This window comes from Antrostomus carolinensis, unplaced genomic scaffold (assembly GCF_000700745.2).
Source record: "Antrostomus carolinensis isolate BGI_N321 unplaced genomic scaffold, ASM70074v2 scaffold11361, whole genome shotgun sequence".
NCBI lineage: Eukaryota > Metazoa > Chordata > Aves > Caprimulgiformes > Caprimulgidae > Antrostomus > Antrostomus carolinensis.
The window spans coordinates 173,122-192,161 of NW_010296352.1; the positions used below are offsets into that span (position 1 = coordinate 173,122).

The 19,040-nt window shown below is 40.5% G+C and overlaps 1 protein-coding gene across 1 annotated transcript in view; it reads left to right on the forward strand.

The window, feature by feature from the left end:
* The window catches only part of TMEM132C (transmembrane protein 132C), a 145,071-nt gene extending 126,351 nt beyond the window's left edge, over nt 1-18,720 (forward strand). The window contains exons 6-9 of the mRNA XM_010178251.2: nt 5,842-6,047; nt 6,527-6,800; nt 8,296-8,487; nt 17,521-18,720. Of these exons, the coding sequence (XP_010176553.2) occupies nt 5,842-6,047; nt 6,527-6,800; nt 8,296-8,487; nt 17,521-18,720 (1,872 nt within the window). The remainder of the gene's footprint in view (nt 1-5,841; nt 6,048-6,526; nt 6,801-8,295; nt 8,488-17,520) is intronic.
* The last annotated feature ends 320 nt before the right edge of the window (nt 18,721-19,040 follow it).

A 19,040-nucleotide genomic window follows, 5' to 3' on the forward strand; every position in this document is an offset into this window, starting at 1 on the left:
GACATGAATATTACAAAATTCTAAAGGATTGTCCAAAAAGCTTGTGGAATGATTATCACTGTCCTAATATTTTCTACATATTATGTAAGTGTCAATATATTCAGTGTATAAGTCATTCTGGTGCTCTGTATTCCTTAATGGAATGAATGACTGTTCACAAAATTAACCTCCATGAGCTTCAATAGCCCTTCTGGTATGTAAGAGTGATGCTACCGAGCTGAAGTACTAGGAGTGTTATATATTTGAAAAGTGCTGAACTTTACTGTTCTTTACTAATTATCCTGTAAATTTTTTCATTTAAATTGAGATTCCTTTAAGAGATACTGAGAAAATATTTTTTTTCTCATGGAAGTGCTTTCATAAATATTTAAACATTTATGTAACCTTTGAATATTTTAGCAACATTTACATTAGTATAACAGAAATGGGTAAATGGGTTTACACACCAAAATACAAAATTCTGAACCTGATGATTAAAAGCAGGACATCTACCAGTCATATCTCCTCTTTTCTGTTCTGTCTTAAAATTCTGAGATTTTTTTAAACCTCAGGGTGTTTTTATTAAGGGCAAACCACACAGACTTCTACCTAGAAAATGGCTTGATGCCTCACAAATTTGCAGTGTTCATAAACTTGACAGGACTGACTATTAAAAGCTTCTCTTTTTGTCCTTCAGAGGCCTGTTGGTATGGGCTGATGTCTCCAGAGGTGAAAAACTACTAGGAGAATAAGCAAGCTTAGACTGGACTCACAGAGTCAGTACCACTCATTTATTTTTAGGTCTTACAGTCATTCTTTCCACTCCTGTGTAGAACAGATATGAAACAGAACAGACAGTATTTTGAGTTCACCATCTTTTGAAAGGCAGTTTTAGTTTATATTTGACATGAAATTTGTCCTTTGTAAACTTATCTGCCTCTGCCAGTAAACGAATGAAGATTTTGCAGGAATCTGTAGCAGAATTTAACCCAGTGAAACAGGGATATTCTTACAGAAGTGTCAACAGCCCCTTTATGGCTGCAGAGTCCAAGGCCAGTATGTTATCACATCCTTCATGATGACTTCAAGCAGCTCATGCTTCCTTCTTACAGTTCTACAATACAGAGCTCAATGTGTGATCAAAACCTTAATCTGAAAGGAGTAAATAAAGGAAGACCCAGAGGTTTTGCATTTGACTGGTAATGGTACTAGGAATCTCCTTAATATTCATTGCAGCTAATCTGTTCATTACCAGATGGAAAGGTACATGCACTCCCCACATCACAAAGTCACATAGTGCCGTAGATAGTGACTAAGGAGTGACTCTCTCTTGATTTCTAGGCAGCAGTTTTCTCTGTCAGCTCAATAAAATGTGATTTGTTGCAGAGAGAATCTGTCCAAGTCATTTGGAAAGGCAATGGCCTTTGTTACAAAGGGGCACAAAAATATAATGCCAGAAAAAAGAAAGACAAAGAAGAAGCCTCTAGGGAAATGTGCTTAGCCCTGTCTTTTGCTGTCTAACTTCTTTATTTTAGTTTTAATCTGGAGAGAGAAGTTAGAAAAACAGAAAAAAATGGGGAAAGTAACTGAATGCAGCTTAATAATGAAAGAAACTGCTGAAATAGCATCAGAAGGCTCTTTAAAATGCAAAACTTCTTGCTGATCTGCTATGCAGAATAGAAAAAAACAATCACTTAAAGGTGGTGGCTAAGCAGTCTTTCATTTTCCCCTTCATCATCTCTCACTTCTTCTGATGCCAGAGATGAAAACACTTTCAGAGGGGAAATGTTTTCATAGTAAAAGCATAAATACTACAGGAGATGAGAGACAGAACACTGTTCACAGAGTCTCCAGCCCCTATTAGAAACTTCCTTAGTCTACTGTGGGCAGGACTCACAGATGAGAGCTGGTCATTGTACTGTCCAGTGACCTTCCAGAGCATTGCAGAACCCTGGAGGTAAAGAGAGAGATAATTTTGTCTATTAAAAATACCTAAACAAATATACCTTTTTAATTAAAAAAGAATTTGAGTTCTAATATGATCCAGACTAATTTATTATTCTTTTTAATCTCAGTTTTATCCTTCCTCCATGATTCCATGTGACAGTGGTTTAGGTTGTCCCTACCAGTCTTGTCTTTCCATCTCTTTAACCCCATATGAGAGCAGATCAAAATAGTTTTCCAAGACTGCTTTGAATAGCTCCAGAACCAAGTTGACTGTGATGTTATTTCCATCAGAGTTATCTCATCTAAGGAAGTCTGTTGTTGCACCACATAATCCCTGCCCTTTTTTTTTTGTGAGGGGCATCTGCTTAGCAAATTAGACCTTACACCTGGCTTGCTGGTGTTGTAAATTGTACCAGAATTGGTACATCTGGATTTGTTCTCTGAGGCTGGGAAGTCTTTTTTATTTATTTTTTTAAGTGCCACTGTGTGAGACAAGGACAAGAGAAGCTAACCCACTTGCTCTCATTCTGCTTAGCCTACTGTAGCTAAGCTTAGCTGAGATGTGTTGCTTACAGAAGCTGTAGACTATGGAATAGCTTTAATTAAACGTTTCTTGAGGAGTGTTCTTAATCCTGTACATACAGAGAGCACACACACGTTGTGAATTAGACACTGAGATACTATTCCCTTCACCCTTTCATCCCCTGTGTAGCACTAGTTGGGAAGTCTGTTACCTTTCTTTGTCAAAAGCAATCAATGTTGCTTCAAGAATGGATACCTGAAAGCACCATAGTTAAAATGCACACAATAATACAACACAAGCTTTGCTCCTCCTGTACTCTGTGTGGTACCTCTTTATCAGAAATACAGGAACAGAAATACAGAAGAAAGGGCATGTATAAGGACCTTAGAAATGCTGGTACTTGGTGAAAAGGGTAATGTTTTTCTCAATGCAGCTCATAAAGACCTGCCGCTACTGCTGATGCTTGTCCAGCAATAAATATTATCCCGTAGCAATTTTGAAGGCTGTGTGGTAGCTACAGCCGCCACCTCCTTAGGATGCTATATATGTTTGTTTAGCCATTCGTTTGTTGCATACTCACAAAGGCATATAGCAGCTTTACAAATACATATGGAGATTGGATCTCAGCCCAGAACCATTTAGGAATTGCAGTTTTGCTACTATTGTTGTAGCGTTTTTTCCTTAACAGTCACATTTGTTCTGTTAGTGACAACATTGGGCTTTATATAATATTAAATCATACATCTGGATCAGACCTGGTCAGTCTGAAGCTAAGTATTTTATCAGAAATCTTTTGTCAGCATATGCATGTGGTTCACTATGTGCATAAATAAGCAACTTGTACAACCAACTCAGAAAGGTCATTGATTTGTTTTGGGATCAACTCCATAGAAATGAATAAGACAGAACCCATTTCAGGATGGCAATGGCTACTGCTCCAAGAGCAGTGAAATAACATCTTACTGACAAGCCTGCCAAAAGCTTCTGCTCCAAGGAAGATAGGGCTAAGGAAAGAAGAGCCATATCTGAAGGAGCTTTGTCAAATGTTCCACAGAGTCTTTTTCCTCAGGCACACTCACTACTTCCCATTTGGCTCTAGAAGTTGTTCTGTGCTCCAAGTGCAGTGCAGCTTTCTGACTTTTGCTGACCAAGGCTCCCTGGGTTCTGTTTACACCAGTGGGAGAAAATGGACAGAAGGAGTTGAATTGACTTTCCTGAGGTTATAGAGTAAGACAGAAATTGCTATGTCAGCCAGGACTTCCTTGTACCCTTAATTTCATTGAGGATATTGTGCCATAGGTAACATTCATATATGATATATTGTTTAGATGTGAATTCCTTTTAACTTCAGCCATATAAGAATTAAGTATCAGGACTGAGATGTTTCACAGGGTCTCCATCTCTGGTGGAGAGACACGGGCAGCTGCAGGGAGAGGAGTAGTAATGCTGCCAAGCATTGAGAGAGGAGAGTCACCCACTGGCCATTCCTGTTCCCATGCAGCTGAGACAGCAACTAAACATCGGGCTTGTGTTAGATATTGGCAGCTCAAATGCAGGAGCTGAATCCCCCCAATATTGTCCAGCTCTAGGCAGAAATGACTCCGTGCTTGGGAAGTCAAGGCTGTAACTCCTGACATGTAGCCCTTGCTTGCCTGTGCAGTTGGAGTTGTTCTTATGAGAAACATTTTCATGATGCTTTCTCTGCCAGGGTGAAGCTGATACAATGGCATCATAGAAAGCAAGAACAGCCCATCTAGGAAAGAGTTTGGAATCACTACATGGTGTTGTATACTATATTATGCACCTCTGCTGCATAGTACTTTTAGATCAAATAGTCATTCTGAAACAGCCTAGTGTGAGCTAAACCCCTTTCTGTATTGCCATTCCAGTTAATACATGTAAAAATAGGGTGTGCCATTCATAGTGATAATGTCTGTCCCCTTCAGACTCTTAAACCTGTCTTAGATGGTCTGAGGGAGAAGCCTAAACAGACAGATGGGTCAGGTATTGTACTAGTGCTGTTTTCAGTCAACAGAGCCCAGCAACAGCGTAACATTCTTGGGGAGTGAGTCATAGAATTGTTTGTACAATGTTCCCTGAAGTTTCCTTTTGCTATCTCACCATCAAATATTTTACCAGAATGTGAGCAGTGTCTAAACCTGACAGAGGATACAAATGAGATGTCTACGTCAAACTGGGAACAGTTCAGCTCTTGTACTGTGGTCACAGAGGACCCTCACCTGTTTGACTAGCCTGGGGACATACGCATTTCCAGTCGATAGTCTTCGTTTGAATAAAATGGTATTGGGAATGGGAGTGGGGACAAAAGGGAGCAGATGATAGAGATATATGTTCAGGTGGGAAGACACATTGCTACCACTAACATACTCGTGACGGGTGGAAATAGGATTCTGATGGGATGGGAGCAAGAGCAGGAATTGAAGGGATCTGCTGGGTTTACTTTTAATTTCTGCAGGCATACCAGCTCATTTAGTAATATAACAGCTCCCATTGCTAGGCACTTAACGTATGATTAATGTGCCACAGGATTTCCCCAGACATTTATGACACTTTTAGGAATAGATGTGACAATGACTTTATCACATGGAGTCACTTCATACTATCTGCATCCCTCTTAATGATTTATATATTCAGGAGTGATTTTATCACTAGTACTCAGTAACGTAATAAATGAGAAAACTCAATGGTCTGTAAATTACAACATTGATTAAATAAGTGATTACTGATATAGCTCTTACATGGCTATGATAATGCTTGCTTATATTTCAGGACAGCATTTACATGTTAATGATAAATCTACTACACTGTTTAGAAATACTTTGCAGCTTTAATCAAAGTGTAAACATTTATAAACAGATAATGTTTATTGTGGAGGAAATTAGTAGACTTCTGTTACTCTTCAGTGGATGAAATCCACTCCAGAGCCAGCTTTGTCTTGAAGACTGAAAGCAACGTCACTCCCTGATGAATGTACTCATCCTGACAGAGCTTTGATTTGCTGCTTGTCTCCATTGAGACCTGTTTTGGTTTGTTAGGTTCCTCATGACCGAGCCGTGAAGGAGCCTTGCTCATTATAAGTTCCACAACACTGTGATCGGCTTGTGGCTCACTGCCTAACAAACTGAAAATCAACCACCAGCTTCATAAATAGTGTCCAGTCTTTAGGCAACTGCAGCATAATTATGTCTCCTGAACCAATGAGGATTTTTATGTTCAGCTGCTCCCATTGTAAAAGGCCATCATTAACATGCAGAAAGAGAATAGAGCCTTTTTTCTTTGTTTTTGTTTTTGACATGCCAGGGTTACGCTTTGCGCTTGTTTTGTCACTGTGATTACCTTTTCTTCTTTCTCTCTCTCTTCCTCCCCCGTAGGTTTCTGACAGATGTGACTATGTTTTTGTCAATGGCAAAGAAATGAAAGGCAAGGTGAATGCACTTGTGAACTTCACGTATCAGTATCTGAGCGCTCCTCTGCAAATCACGGTCTGGGTTCCACGCCTGCCTCTTCAGATCGACATTTCGGACACAGAACTGAGCCAAATAAAAGGCTGGCGAGTCCCTATTGTTTCCAACAAAAGGTGGGTTTGAGTTGCTAGATTTCTTGGGTGTTCTTGTAAAATTAATGGAGTTGATTTTAACTCTCAGCAAGAACAGCTGCAGCACCCAAAAGGCAGCCAGCATCTTTCCCCGAGGAACAGCAGTACTGGAATCCCCGCTTTGCACAGGATATCTGCAGATATAATAAAGCTTTTAAAATTTGTGGGAGTTTTGCTTCTGTGCGTGTGTCTGTTCTGTGCAACAGAGTGCAGTGTGGTGCTCTAGTAAGGACCACTTATAGTGGTGATGTTGTTCAGACATTCCAGCTTAGATTAAAAAGTGATATAGTCCATTTGTGTGGTCCTTCATCACACTAGGTAGCCATGGATCAGCAACGGTCCAACAAAACAGAAAGGAGAGCTGCTATTTAAGTGGGTACTCTCCATTAGCACTCTGATGTTAATTTTCACTAATGTTCTTGAAAACATTTCTTTATGCTTCATTTTCTTCTGAAAAAAAGGCCCACCAGAGACAGTGATGATGAGGATGAAGATGAGCGGAAAGGAAGAGGATGCACTCTGCAGTACCAACATGCCATGGTGCGAGTCCTCACACAATTTGTAGCTGAGGATTCTAGCCCTTGGGGTCAGCTGAGCTATCTGCTGGGCTCAGATTGGCAGTTCGACATTACAGACCTGGTGATGGATTTTATGAAACTGGAGGATCCTCACATTGCCAAGCTGCAGGAAGGCAGGATTTTGATTGGACGGGAAGTAGGAATGACAACGATGCAGGTACTGTGCTCTAGACCACCACGTTCTGCCATTCCCATAGAGAACCTTCAGGAGAGCATAAATCCAATAGAGTGTTCTGCTATCTTGAAACAGGATAATTTCCCATTACATTCCTGTGTCCTTCTAGAGTGTCACACACAGCATTAACTCAAGCAGTCCAAGCTAGAGGTGGTCTGAGGCACGCAGCATGGTCCAGAGCTGGAAGCCATAGAGCCTTCCGAGATGTTTAGGAGAGGCAGCACTTCCAGGCTCAGTGAGAAGTCAGAGCTCTTGCCCCACATGGATGCAGGTTACTGCTTGTCAGCTGATGGACACCATTTTGACTTTTTGAGACAGAGGTTTTTAAGTTGTGCTAAGTTTATTTTGACTTATTTACACATTAATTCAGAAAAAAAAAAAAAAGTACAACCTGGTTAATAACCCTGAAAAGCACAACTGGCCACACCATATCCCAGTATAGCCCCAGCTGACCTTACTAAAGCCAATGCACAAGGAGTGAATATGGAAACGGAAGGAGGGAGAGACTGAGGCTGGCATGAATGCGGAAGTAAATTCACTTATAACCAATTATAAGATGACATGTGTGATATTTAGTTAATTAAGCCAATAGTAGTTTTGTTTGTACCACATGAACCCTGTAGAACCCTATAAAAGTGTGTTGTTTTAAGCTAATAAACGTCACTTTACGAAAGTTCACTCTTACCTCCATGAGGACTCCGTGAATATTTCGGGGAATCTTCCTACAGGTTACTGCTTGTCAGCTAATGGACACCATTTTGACTTTTTGAGACAGAGGTCTTTAAGTTGTGCTAAGTTTATTTTGACTTATTTAAACATTAATTCAGGAAAAAAAAAAGTACAAGCTGGTTAATAACCCTGAAAAGCACAAGTGACCACACCATATCCCAGTATAGCCCCAGCTGAATCCTTACTAAAGCCAATGCACAAGGAGTGAATATAGCTAATCTAGGCTGTAGATACGAGATGGGGAAGGTGGAGAAGACAGTATGTGCATGAATTAGCTATCCTTAGTTCCCTAAAGATAGCAGTATGGCCCTTAGTTTTATTACAGGGAAATATATCCTACTACCTTGATGCTCCATAAGAAATGAAAAAGAGAAATGAGAATTTTTAGACAAGTAAGTGAATGACAAATCCTAGATGTTGCTAACCTCCCTTTGAAAGGGTTGGGAAGTAAATCTGATGAGCTCATCTATACTGTGACACAGAATAACAGGGAAGAAAGTTTTAAATCGACTCCTCTAGTGAAATAATGCAAATAACACAACTGAGGTAGCATAGCATTCAGTATTGGTTGCAATGTTCTCAGCTATAACCTCTTTACTGAATGTTTTTCTGACTCTGCTAATGAAATCAGAATGCCATTTTGTTTCTATGCATAAACTTTGGGGACAAGAAGGGACGATGACCTTAAGAAAGATTATTTTAATGGATCAGCCTTCTCCTAAGTTGTTTCTTTTACGTTTCTCCAAAGGTTTTGTCTCCTCTGTCTGACTCCATCCTGGCAGAGAAGACGGTGACTGTGCTAGATGACAAAGTGACCATAACAGACCTTGGAGTCCAGCTGGTAGCTGGGCTTTCACTCTTTCTTCAGCCAAGCGCAGCAAGTAGTCGGGCTATTGTGGCTACAACCATTGCCCAAGAGCTGCTTCATACTCCTAAGCAGGTAGTATACACTCCATTTTACTGTTGTTACCTTTTGGGATGGGGCAGTGTTTCATCAATGTGAAGTACAGATCATTCGTAACAAGTTTAGAAGTTAGACTTTAAAGTATAAGTGTAATTCACGTCCATGTCAATTGCTTTCCTCTAGAGGTACTCTGGAATTGTCTTCTTGTTTCTTCCCTTCCAATATAGACTTAATCTGCAGTAAAAGTTCTGGCTACACTGAAGTTTATGTTATTTACCTTTTTTATACACTTTCTTTAAATGATGCAACATCTGTTATTTTCACAACTCAGTCTTTGGACAGTGATCCTTGTTTGCTATATGAGCGTGCCCTTGTTTTCTATGCCAGAGAGCACAGAGCTCAGTGTGTCACAATTTAGTATTTTGAAGAGCTATAAAATAGAGGCAGAAGATAGCCAAATACATTTCTTTTCCCTCCTGGAGTCATGGCAGACTGCCAAGCTCCTCTCTCCTTTTATTTTTTAGATGGATTTTGGGGGATTCGTCATTCAGTTCGTTAGGGTATCACTGTGCTCATCCTACTTAATTTAAACCAGCAAATTTCCATCTCTGTAAAGGGAGTCTTTCAAGCAGCATGTTTCAGGTCACAACCCACATGGAAAAGAAGATTGGAGAATACCTCCAGATCGAGGCAAACAGTTGCTCTGGAACAGATTAAAAACAAGGGTCAGTAGCAGTGGAACAACTTTTATGTCCATTGCTCTTTCAGTCAGTTGATATGAAGAGCAGGACTGGGGACCATGCAATTGACTCTCCGCAGTTACTCCTCTCACAGAAACCGTATTTCATCTCACATAGATAGGGAGAGATCTCAAGTCAAGTTTTATGGTGTATTTTCATGATTATTGCTACCTAATTTTCTGGAACATAAAAATAATTTAGATTGTTTTATAACTTAGTGACAGGAAAATGTCCAAACTAGAAGGACACGTTCCCCATCTGTTCCATTTACTGCATCCTGTAAGCATAAGAAACTTATGTAATTAACCCATTTATACCCTTCTCCAGGGCTTAGAAACCATGTCTGACATATTGTCTTCAGACAAAGACTGTAAAAGTAAAAGCTAAAGCATGCCTAACCCAATTCTGTTATGTAGGACAGAGCACCATTTGTCCTGCAGCATCATTGGAAGAATCATGGCTTTGATTGCAGATAAAAGAGCTTGTGAATCTAGAAAGGTTGCACAGATATATTGTCAGTTTATCAGATTTATAGATGATCTATCCTGAGTATGCAAAGATATTTATCAACATCAGGTTATGGCATGTTATGACAGGGCATTTCAGTAGTGCACAACATGACATCTCCTGTTGTATTATGGTATGGCAATATGATGTGACATGTCATTATATATCACTACAATTGCCAAGTTATGAAATAATATGAGGAGTAAAAATGTGTGGTTTGCTTTGAAATTATTTTTCCCAGCATCTGTGTTATGGAACAATTTTAGTGAAATATTTTGTTGAAGCTGATGTTCTTTTGTGAGACAATTTCAGTTTCCTTGGAGTAGCACATTTCTGATACAGAAGTGACGGGGCATATCAAGCTCTCAATCTCAGCAGTGCCTTCTGCTTCTGGTACTGCTGGGCAGCGTGGGATGCTGCTGTCCCTACTGTCCTCTTCCTGGGCCTACAGATAGCACTACTGCATCGTGCTCACTGAAGATACCAACTGTAAAACAGGAGGCAGGAGACAATTAAGTACTTTTTTTCTCAGCAAAAGGAGTTTAAAATCTGTTGTTTCTTCTCCAGAGCCATCTGGGAAAAACAAAACAAAACAAAAAACCCCAGGACCTAGATTCTATTCAAAGGCAGGGGAAAACCACCTCTACACCAGGACCTGGAACAAGGAAATGTGGTTGCTTAGTCATAGTCCCATATTAGTCAGTTTTTCCCACTCCTGCTATGCATGGAGCCTTCTGTCCCAGTTTCCTTTCTAACACAGAATCAAAGATTGGTTTAGAGCAGCGTGTTCTTGTGGAATACCTCTTCAGTCTCTGCCTCTCCCCTAGCTCCTCCAGTCTGGAGCCTGCCCACTCCCATTGCCTCTGCTTGTCTTCCTACCACCTCCTCTTCACCAGCAGCGAGAGAAGTGTCCTGCCTGCCTCCCAGGTGAAGGCTTTGCTGGGAGCATTGCTCCTCACTTTGGGGAATCTGTGAGGGTCAGTTCCTGCTCAAGTACTGTGAGTGTTTGCGGTCCTGGTCATGCTGGGTCAGTGTGGATCCTGAGCACAGTCCCTAGTTACTGGGGCACTTTAGCAGTGCCTTCGTCCTGGAGGCCTGAGCTAATTCCACATACTATGTAATTCACTTCCCTCCTTACTGTAAGCCACTCATTTGTTCTTAGGCCTAAATCTTACTCAGCCTATAGACAGAGCTTGCCCAAGGAAGGGCTGTTGAAAAGAGACCTTAGGGACTTTGCATTTACATCAACAGAAAAATAAAATGGGAATAGATTTCACACTAGAAAATACATTAAAAGAAATAGTCTTAGCATAGAAGTGGCCTGTTGAGTCACATCCATCTTTTCCTTTCATTGCAGTTTGAATAAAGAATATAACGTTTAAGTCATTTTCCCTTGGAAAAATTAATGCAAATTTAAGAATGCTTGTGGCTAAATTTTGCAAGAAGAGACTCATGATTTGGAGTATATCAGCTGAGATCCTTACTGAGCTGGAATTTCAGAAGGCAAGTGCTGAGTGTTTTCTGAAAATCAAGCCCTTTTGAAAGAGGTTTTTTTCAAAGGAACAGCCCAGAGCCAACCATATACTTGAATGTTGCAAGGCCTTCGCTGTTTGTGTCTTTTCCTCTCAAACAAGTTTATAAAAAAGCTCAGGTAACTCATGCAAACCTTACTGATGCAAGTGAAAAACAAAATAACAGTTAAGTTTAACTTTTCTCAGGAATGATTGTGTGTGTCTCAGCGTTATTATATGGAAAAACCAATCAGTGTGTTCTTAGTCAAATGTTTTCCTTGGCTCCACTTTAGCACCTTCAATAGCCAAGCGTGAACATAGATTAGCAAATGTCCTTGGGTAATTGGTACTCTGGCAGGCACAATATTGTCCCTAGCAGATTAAGTAGTACATATGTATAGTACAATGGAGGGTATAAAGCATTATATAGATTGTGCTATTATAGATCTTCCAATATCATAGAAATGAATTTAGTATTTTTTCTGTGACTTTCTTTCAGTGAATATAATGACTAGATTAGTTCCTTGGTTATAAGGACCACACCATGTCTGCATTAGTAGCACAAAGCAGCCAAAACACCAAGTCCTGAAAAGTTGGTAGTTTTTCCAAATACTTAGCAAACTAAAGATGGCAAGCTGAATTTTTTTATCTTAGATGTCTTAAGTTAGATATATTTATCTAATAGTTGAGGAACTAATTACCTGAGGTGACCTTGAGGGATGCTGAGCCCATACTCTTTTTTTTTTTTTTAATCAGTGGGGAGCTCATTGGCAGTGAAAAGTGGATCAGTGATTTAGGTGCCTAAAAATAAATGCACATTGACCAACTTCTAAATATCAAAATAGAAATAGCTTCTGAAAATTTGGAAACAGTAGCTGTGAGCAGTCTATTTTTAGTGGCCATCTGCTCAGGTAGGAAAGCTGTTCCATTTGGCTTGCTGACGGTTGTTAAAATCAACACTGCTATCTTAAAAGCTTCTCCAAAATGTAAATAAAATAAAACCTGCAGTGTTTAAGTGTTTTCTGATCCGAGTGAGCTTTGAGGACTTTTAAATTTCAGCTGGCTCTGCAGGGAAACTCACAGTCATATCGTTGCTGTCTCATCACGGTAGGATATTGCATGTGGTCTGATGAACTGAAATGGGAGAGTAGATAAAAGAAAAGAAAGAAAAAAGCCTTTAATAAATAACTGTGTGTATTAATATATCTCTCAGTGCTACTGGGAAACTGCAGACATTCTCAGGGAAAAAAAGAGCAATGTTAGCGCTTTCTAAAGGTCGAGTTCTTCCCTTTCACATGTGTAGCTCCTGTTGACATCAGTGACAACACCCAATCCTGTGAGGTCATCTGTAACCTCAGGGAGTGTCCTCTGAGATGTCAGCTCTCACCCTGGTAGGACATGAGGGTTCTCAGTGCCACCTGAATCAGGGTGACAAGCTAGAATTGCTTGCATGTCCCTGCCTTTTGAATCGACATGATACTGTCCTGTTTTAACTTAGGTCCTTCATGCAAACTAGTTCTGGGAGTTCACTGACATCTCAAAGTTAAGTAACAGATATTAGGAATATTTTTATGGTGTGGATCCATTAACCCATTCTGGCAATGTAAATCACACTTAAATTGTATTTATATCTTGCTGATATAAATATATCTTGTGAGCCATTACAGAGCAATGTAATGGCTCACAAGTATGACAGAGGAATTAAGCAGCTTGGGAAGGGGAGAAAGGATGTATTGATAGATAAGAATCTGAATTCTTCCCTTGCAAATGCAAGCAAATTCTCACTGGAAAGGAATGTCATGTTAGCAGATTGGACAAAAAGGAGAGAAAGAAATACACACCAGGGGAGTGCATGGTTTGAATGAAGATCTGAGTCTTGGCTGCCTTTCATTTCCACATCATACCGATCAAGCCCAATTTTTACTACACACGCCACAAGCTTAAAAATAAATGCACATGTAATACTTTGATATTTCATGTGATAAAATTGCTAAGGAAACCCATTTCAGCATTCAGGTCTCCAGGTAGAACAATCAGAGCTGATCTAATAGAAGCTGCTGAGAACAGTATTCCCTGGCCTTTATTTGAGGGAGGGATGTATTTGTTTTCTGCAGAGCCATCCAGCCATCCGTGTCTTTCCTTTGGTGTCCTACCTCACTCCAGGACTATTGCAGCCCACCCCAGCAACTGAGGGCTAATTCACAAATACTTTTATTTGTTCTTTAGTGAATGAAGACCATTAAAAGGGCTCTTTACTCTGGGCATGGAGTAAAATCAAATAAACTGATCAGTCCTTACACTGGTGTTTCTAAGCAGCAGAATTCTCTAAAATGCCATCAGTCCTATACACTTTGCTCCCCTGTTTTTTGCTTGAAGAATACAAGATAGTGTGCACTGATATCAAGCTGACCCCAGATTTTTTGAGGAGGTTTTGAAGAACACTTTGTAATCACTGACTGTGATGCTACAGATGGGCTCTGTGGAACATCCTAAGATAAGCAGACTTGCTGTATGATGCTTTAGAGGGCAAAATAATCATCACTGTGGCTCTCAAATTTTCACAGACAGCTTGAGTAAGTCCCAGCACAGTGGAATTCATTAGATCTCTGTATGATGGGCTTTTCACTGAGCTTCCAAACCAGCTCTGCTTCCTGCATCCAGGTTGCCTTTTGGAGTGTGAGCCCCTGTGTTTTATCCAGGTGGAACAGGCATAGGCAGCAAACAATAGTGTTTGTGGTGACTCATATGGCAGGGTCTGTAGTATTCCAGGTCAGGCAATAGTGAGCTCCTTGGGGACTGTTGTTTTCTATTAGTGCCATGTTACTTCTGTACCCTGGTAATTTCCCCTTTGTTTTAACCCACCTAAACATAACAAGCAGATAACAAGGGAGATAAAACTACTAACAAAAAGCAAAATACAAGTTTATCCAAGAAGATTTATCAAGTGGCATCTTTGGACTGATAAACAGCAATGTAATTCAAGGCCAGAAAAGGTGGTGGAACTGTAGCAAATCAAGAACCAGCCAACTTGCTGATCTGGTGTGTAGTTACACCTGGAATGGAGGAAGAGAACAGCAAAGGCACAAGGGAAAATGTAGGCAGAACGTGTCTTGATAACAAATGTTTTTTATGTGCTTAGGGAAAGCATGATATTTGATAATAAACAGTGGTTGTGGGAAGCAGCTTCTTCGTCTCCTCTGGACTGGATTTTGCTGTCATTAACATGGTCTAATGTACATCATCTGATGCACTTCACATCATCACAGTCACCATATAAATACTCTGAGAGACACTGGCACTAGTCTGTACTTGTGGTTCATTTGATCTGGGAGTGCAGCTGAGTATGTGCATGTGTGTGTGCATGTGTATGTGAAAGAGAGAGGAAAAGTGGAGGAAAGAAAGACTGGAGAGCCAGATAATCCCTCAAACTATTTTTTTTATGCTTGTTAATTAATGAAGACAAGTATTTGTCACCTCAGTGTTGAGGGCATCAGGCTAGGGGTGCAGCAACTTTGCAGGTAAGAAGGCTCCAATCCATCTTCATCTGCTGATAGTAATTGGAGGGCCTTGTCAGAGATTCAGAGGGGATTTATTGATGCAGTACATAAGATTTGCAGGAACAGCTCTTTGAAGGACATGGTACTTTATAATTTCTTTTTTCTTTCTTTTTTTCTGTTTAGCTTTTCAGAATTTATAATAATGTGGGAAATTCACTTCCTTTCCCTGCCTTCAGCTTTCCTTTAACAGTGTCAATGAGAGGAGATGATCTGTTGCAAAACAGAATATTTGGGCTGATACAATACACTTTGGCAGGATTTGAGATTTTGTCCCCCTTTCTGTAATTTGCTTTCTTTCCTTTTTAATTAATACAGTCTGTGGTATAAGCGTGACAATGTTGTGTTGTGAAAAAAATTGCTTCTTCCTGTGAAAAAAAGGTCTCTTGGAAATAAAAACCCATAAATGCTTGTTGAAAGTAATGGCTAAGCTATTGCACACCTCTGTTATCTATAGTAAATCACATGTGCCTGCAATTTTCAGCTGACTACCATTTCATTTTTCTCAGTCTCTGCTTCATAAAACCAGGAATGCAGAATAGTGGAGAAATTGTGTAAAGAATAAAAGTTGTTTTAAAGTTGCTTACAACTTTGTCAAATTCTAGACATTTGGGCTGAATTTTTCTGTGCTGGCTACCTCTTAACCTGAAAGGTGCCTGAGGGCTGTTGAAGCAGACAGCAGTCAAGATATCTTGAAGAAGACAGGAAAGAAGAATATATGGCTCCTCATACGTGTTGCTTTCCAGTGTCTGGACAGAGACCCCAGATCCTTCAGAGCTGTTGTTCTACCATCAATAAAACCTGCTTCCATAGTAAGGGCCATAGTCAGATCTGGGGCTCTGCAGTGCTAGCTCTGCTGTGTTTGGCTATTAAGGAATGCACAAAGGATTTAGTAATGTCAGTCCTTTTGCAGGGATGTGTAACTATGGAATTCCTTAGTGGAGCTGGGAGGAGGCACAGGCTTTGTAATTTCCAACCTTTAACTGTACAAAATTCTGCACTTATTTTCTCATTCTGCTCTCCAAAAGAGAGCATCACAGTCAAGACTTGTGATATGTGCTTGCAGTGATGGTGTTTTTGCCTTCCAGAGGTTGATGAAAAGTGAGTGCACCTTACACACCTCCACATGAGGCTGTCATCTTGTTTTAGGGAGAAGGAAGGCAACAGGGTGTTGAATTGCCGGAGGAGATGCATCTTTTTCTGTCTACACATATCCATTAAAAAAACAAATCCTTTACTTTCCCACGACTGAGTTTGCTCTACTATAGATTTCTATGATATAAATTTAAGCTGTGCCCTGCAGCTTTATGTTTCTGTCTGTTCAGCCATTTCAGGGTTGTTTGTGTAATGAAAGATCAGCTGGTTTAATTTCCTTACACCATTCACCCTTCCCAGCTTCTGAGCTACCCTGGCTCTGTGTCAGCTGTTTGAAGTGCATTTGAATCACCAAGAACTTTGCCTTCTTTCCTATTGTGCCACAACTTAATTTTATTGTTTTTTTCTTTCAGTCCCTCAAGAACTTGCTGATAGCCCTTTGGTAATCAAATATTCAGTATAGTCTGGCCTTCTGCACAGCTAAATGCCCCTTGCTGCTTCCATTGAAAGCTTTAAATCTAACTAGAAGGGTAGCAATTCCCTTTGTTTATAACCATACCGTAACAAATTGTAGCCAATTGAAAACCGTATTAGGTTGTAAATTTGTATTATGACTGGATGTTAACAGGGTGGCAAGGTTTTTCCCCAGTGGTGATTTTCAACCCAGTTGTTCTGATGTACTCAAGTGTAAAGTTATCAGGGCCATCTGCAGTTTGAAGTCTGGGAAGAAAAGAACTTTGGTTTTGTGTAAAGTTGCACTCCGGCAATTTGCCTGCATGTCTGCTGGCTAAACAGGCAAGACATAGAGCAAATGAAAAAATAAAGAAATCTCCTGCAAAGAAAGCTACTGAAACGTGGAGAAGTAAATATCTATATCATCTGGATGGGATTTCAAATAGCAAAGAGCTGACCTCTAGCTTTGTGTTTGCTTCTAATGATGACTTCTAACAGTGCTACCTGCAGAGAACAAAGACAATCCAATTAAATCCAGGCCATTTGTATTTTTGTTGTAGAGATCATACCAGAATCCCCATCCTCCTCTCCTTGACACAGAAATGCGGTGGACTTCATAATTATCTCAAGGATAAAGTGTGTTTTACTTAAAACAAACATTTCTCCAGCAAAATGGCAATTGTTCCATGAGACTTTTTCTTTCAGGTGAATATTCTGCTCCAACCATTTCCAAGATATTGTGGTAGCTCCTTATTCCTAAATGAGATATTTATGCCTTGTTTAATTTGACAGCTCCCTGTGACACCTGTGCATGAGGAACATGAGGAAAATAAGTGTTCTGTCAAGTGCCTCTAGTAATTTTTCTGGTTTGTCTCTTTCAGCTTTTGTATGACAAGAATGACTTTCTTTATAAATCATGTAAATTGTAGCTTCTTAATGGTTACTTTGGTGTTACGGACATCTCATATCAATTATTTTATATGTTCTTTTGCAAAACATTTACAGGAAGAATAACAGTGCAACCTTTAGTGAAAAATGTGACCAATTTTCTGCCCCGTCAGTTGAAGGTTGGTTTACTTTAAATGCAGTGCAGAGCCATTGTCTTCCATTTCCTCCAGCTGCCGTTCAGAGCTGAGAGACTGATGAGCTGCAACGGGTTGAACTGTTTTATTTAAGACCCTGTCTTTAACCATATCCCTCTCCTTTCAGGAAGCTGTAGTAAGCACCTGGATTCAGTTCAGTGACAGCTCTGTTACTCCGCTGGACATTTATGACCCTAAGGACTTCTCCCTTTCTGCCGTATCATTAGATGAAGCTGTTGTCTCAATCCACCAGAACTCTGCCTTAAAATGGCCAGTTGTGGCAGCAGAAGGTGAAGGTCAGGGCACATTAATCAAGGTGGACATGATCATTTCTGAAGCCTGCCAAAAGTCCAAGAGGAAAAGCGTCCTGGCAGTGGGTAATGGCAACATCAAGGTCAAGTTTGGCCAGAATGATGCAGACTCCGACACAGGCGGAGATTATGATGCTGATGAGATTGAAAACCATGCTAGTGACCGGCGGCACAAAGTGTCAGATCAGGAACGGTATGGCCAGGATGGACGATATTATAGTATCTCTTCAGCAGAGCGAGACGAAGGCACCATCAGGAAAATCAGCACCACAGCAAAATCTGTAATAAAAAATAAAGTAATTAAAAACAATAGGTTGGATGGTGGCAAACTCTCGGATGACAGCCAGCTGCAGAACATTCCTATAGACTTCACCAACTTCCCTGCTCAAGTAGACCTCCCAAAAGGCAATGCAGGCATGGAGGAAAATGACCTGGTGCAGACACCTAGGGGCCTTAGCGATTTGGAGATCGGGATGTATGCTCTGCTAGGGGTCTTCTGCCTGGCAATTCTAGTCTTCCTAATAAACTGTGCAACATTTGCACTGAAGTACCGTCACAAGCAAGTTCTGGTGGAAGGACAGGCCACCATGACCCATTCCCATGACTGGGTCTGGCTGGGGAATGAAGCAGAACTGCTGGAGAACACAGCAGATGCATCACCTCAGCAAGATGAGCACACAACTATTATAGACCGAGGCTCGGGTTGTGAGGAGAGCAACCAGCTCCTCAATGGCAGTGCTCAGAAGAACATTCAGAGCCAGGTTCACAGGTGTGCTGACTCAGGGGGCAAGCTTGGAAAAGAACAGAAATCTGAACCTTTACATTCGCCGACATCTAAACGGAAGCGGGTAAAATTCACGACATTCACTACTATCCCACCTGATGACGGTTGTCCTACTGTCAACTCAATCCTAAGTAGCAATGACGATGACATTAAGTGGGTGTGCCAGGATATGGACCTGGGGGACTCCAAAGAGATACGAAACTACATGGAGAAGTTCAAAGACAAAGTGTAGCTCCTTGCTGGTTTTTAGGGTTTAACCACACCTTGATGCCTTCAGTTCTACAGTATATATTGGGGTAGAAGAGGGGGAGGGAAAAAAATCACCCAGAGAAATGATGAGGAAGATTTTATAATCAGGGAAAGAAATTTGCCAAACTGTCCATGGTTTGGTTTTGGTTTTCACTTTGTTTTGTTTTTCCAGTGGTTATTCTGCTACTCATGGATTTAGGAAGTAGAATATGAATAGCAGAAAGGAACAAGGAAATGGTATGACCAGTATGATGAACTGAGCAGGGTGATGTTGTGAAAATTTGTTCTGTGGGTCATACAAAT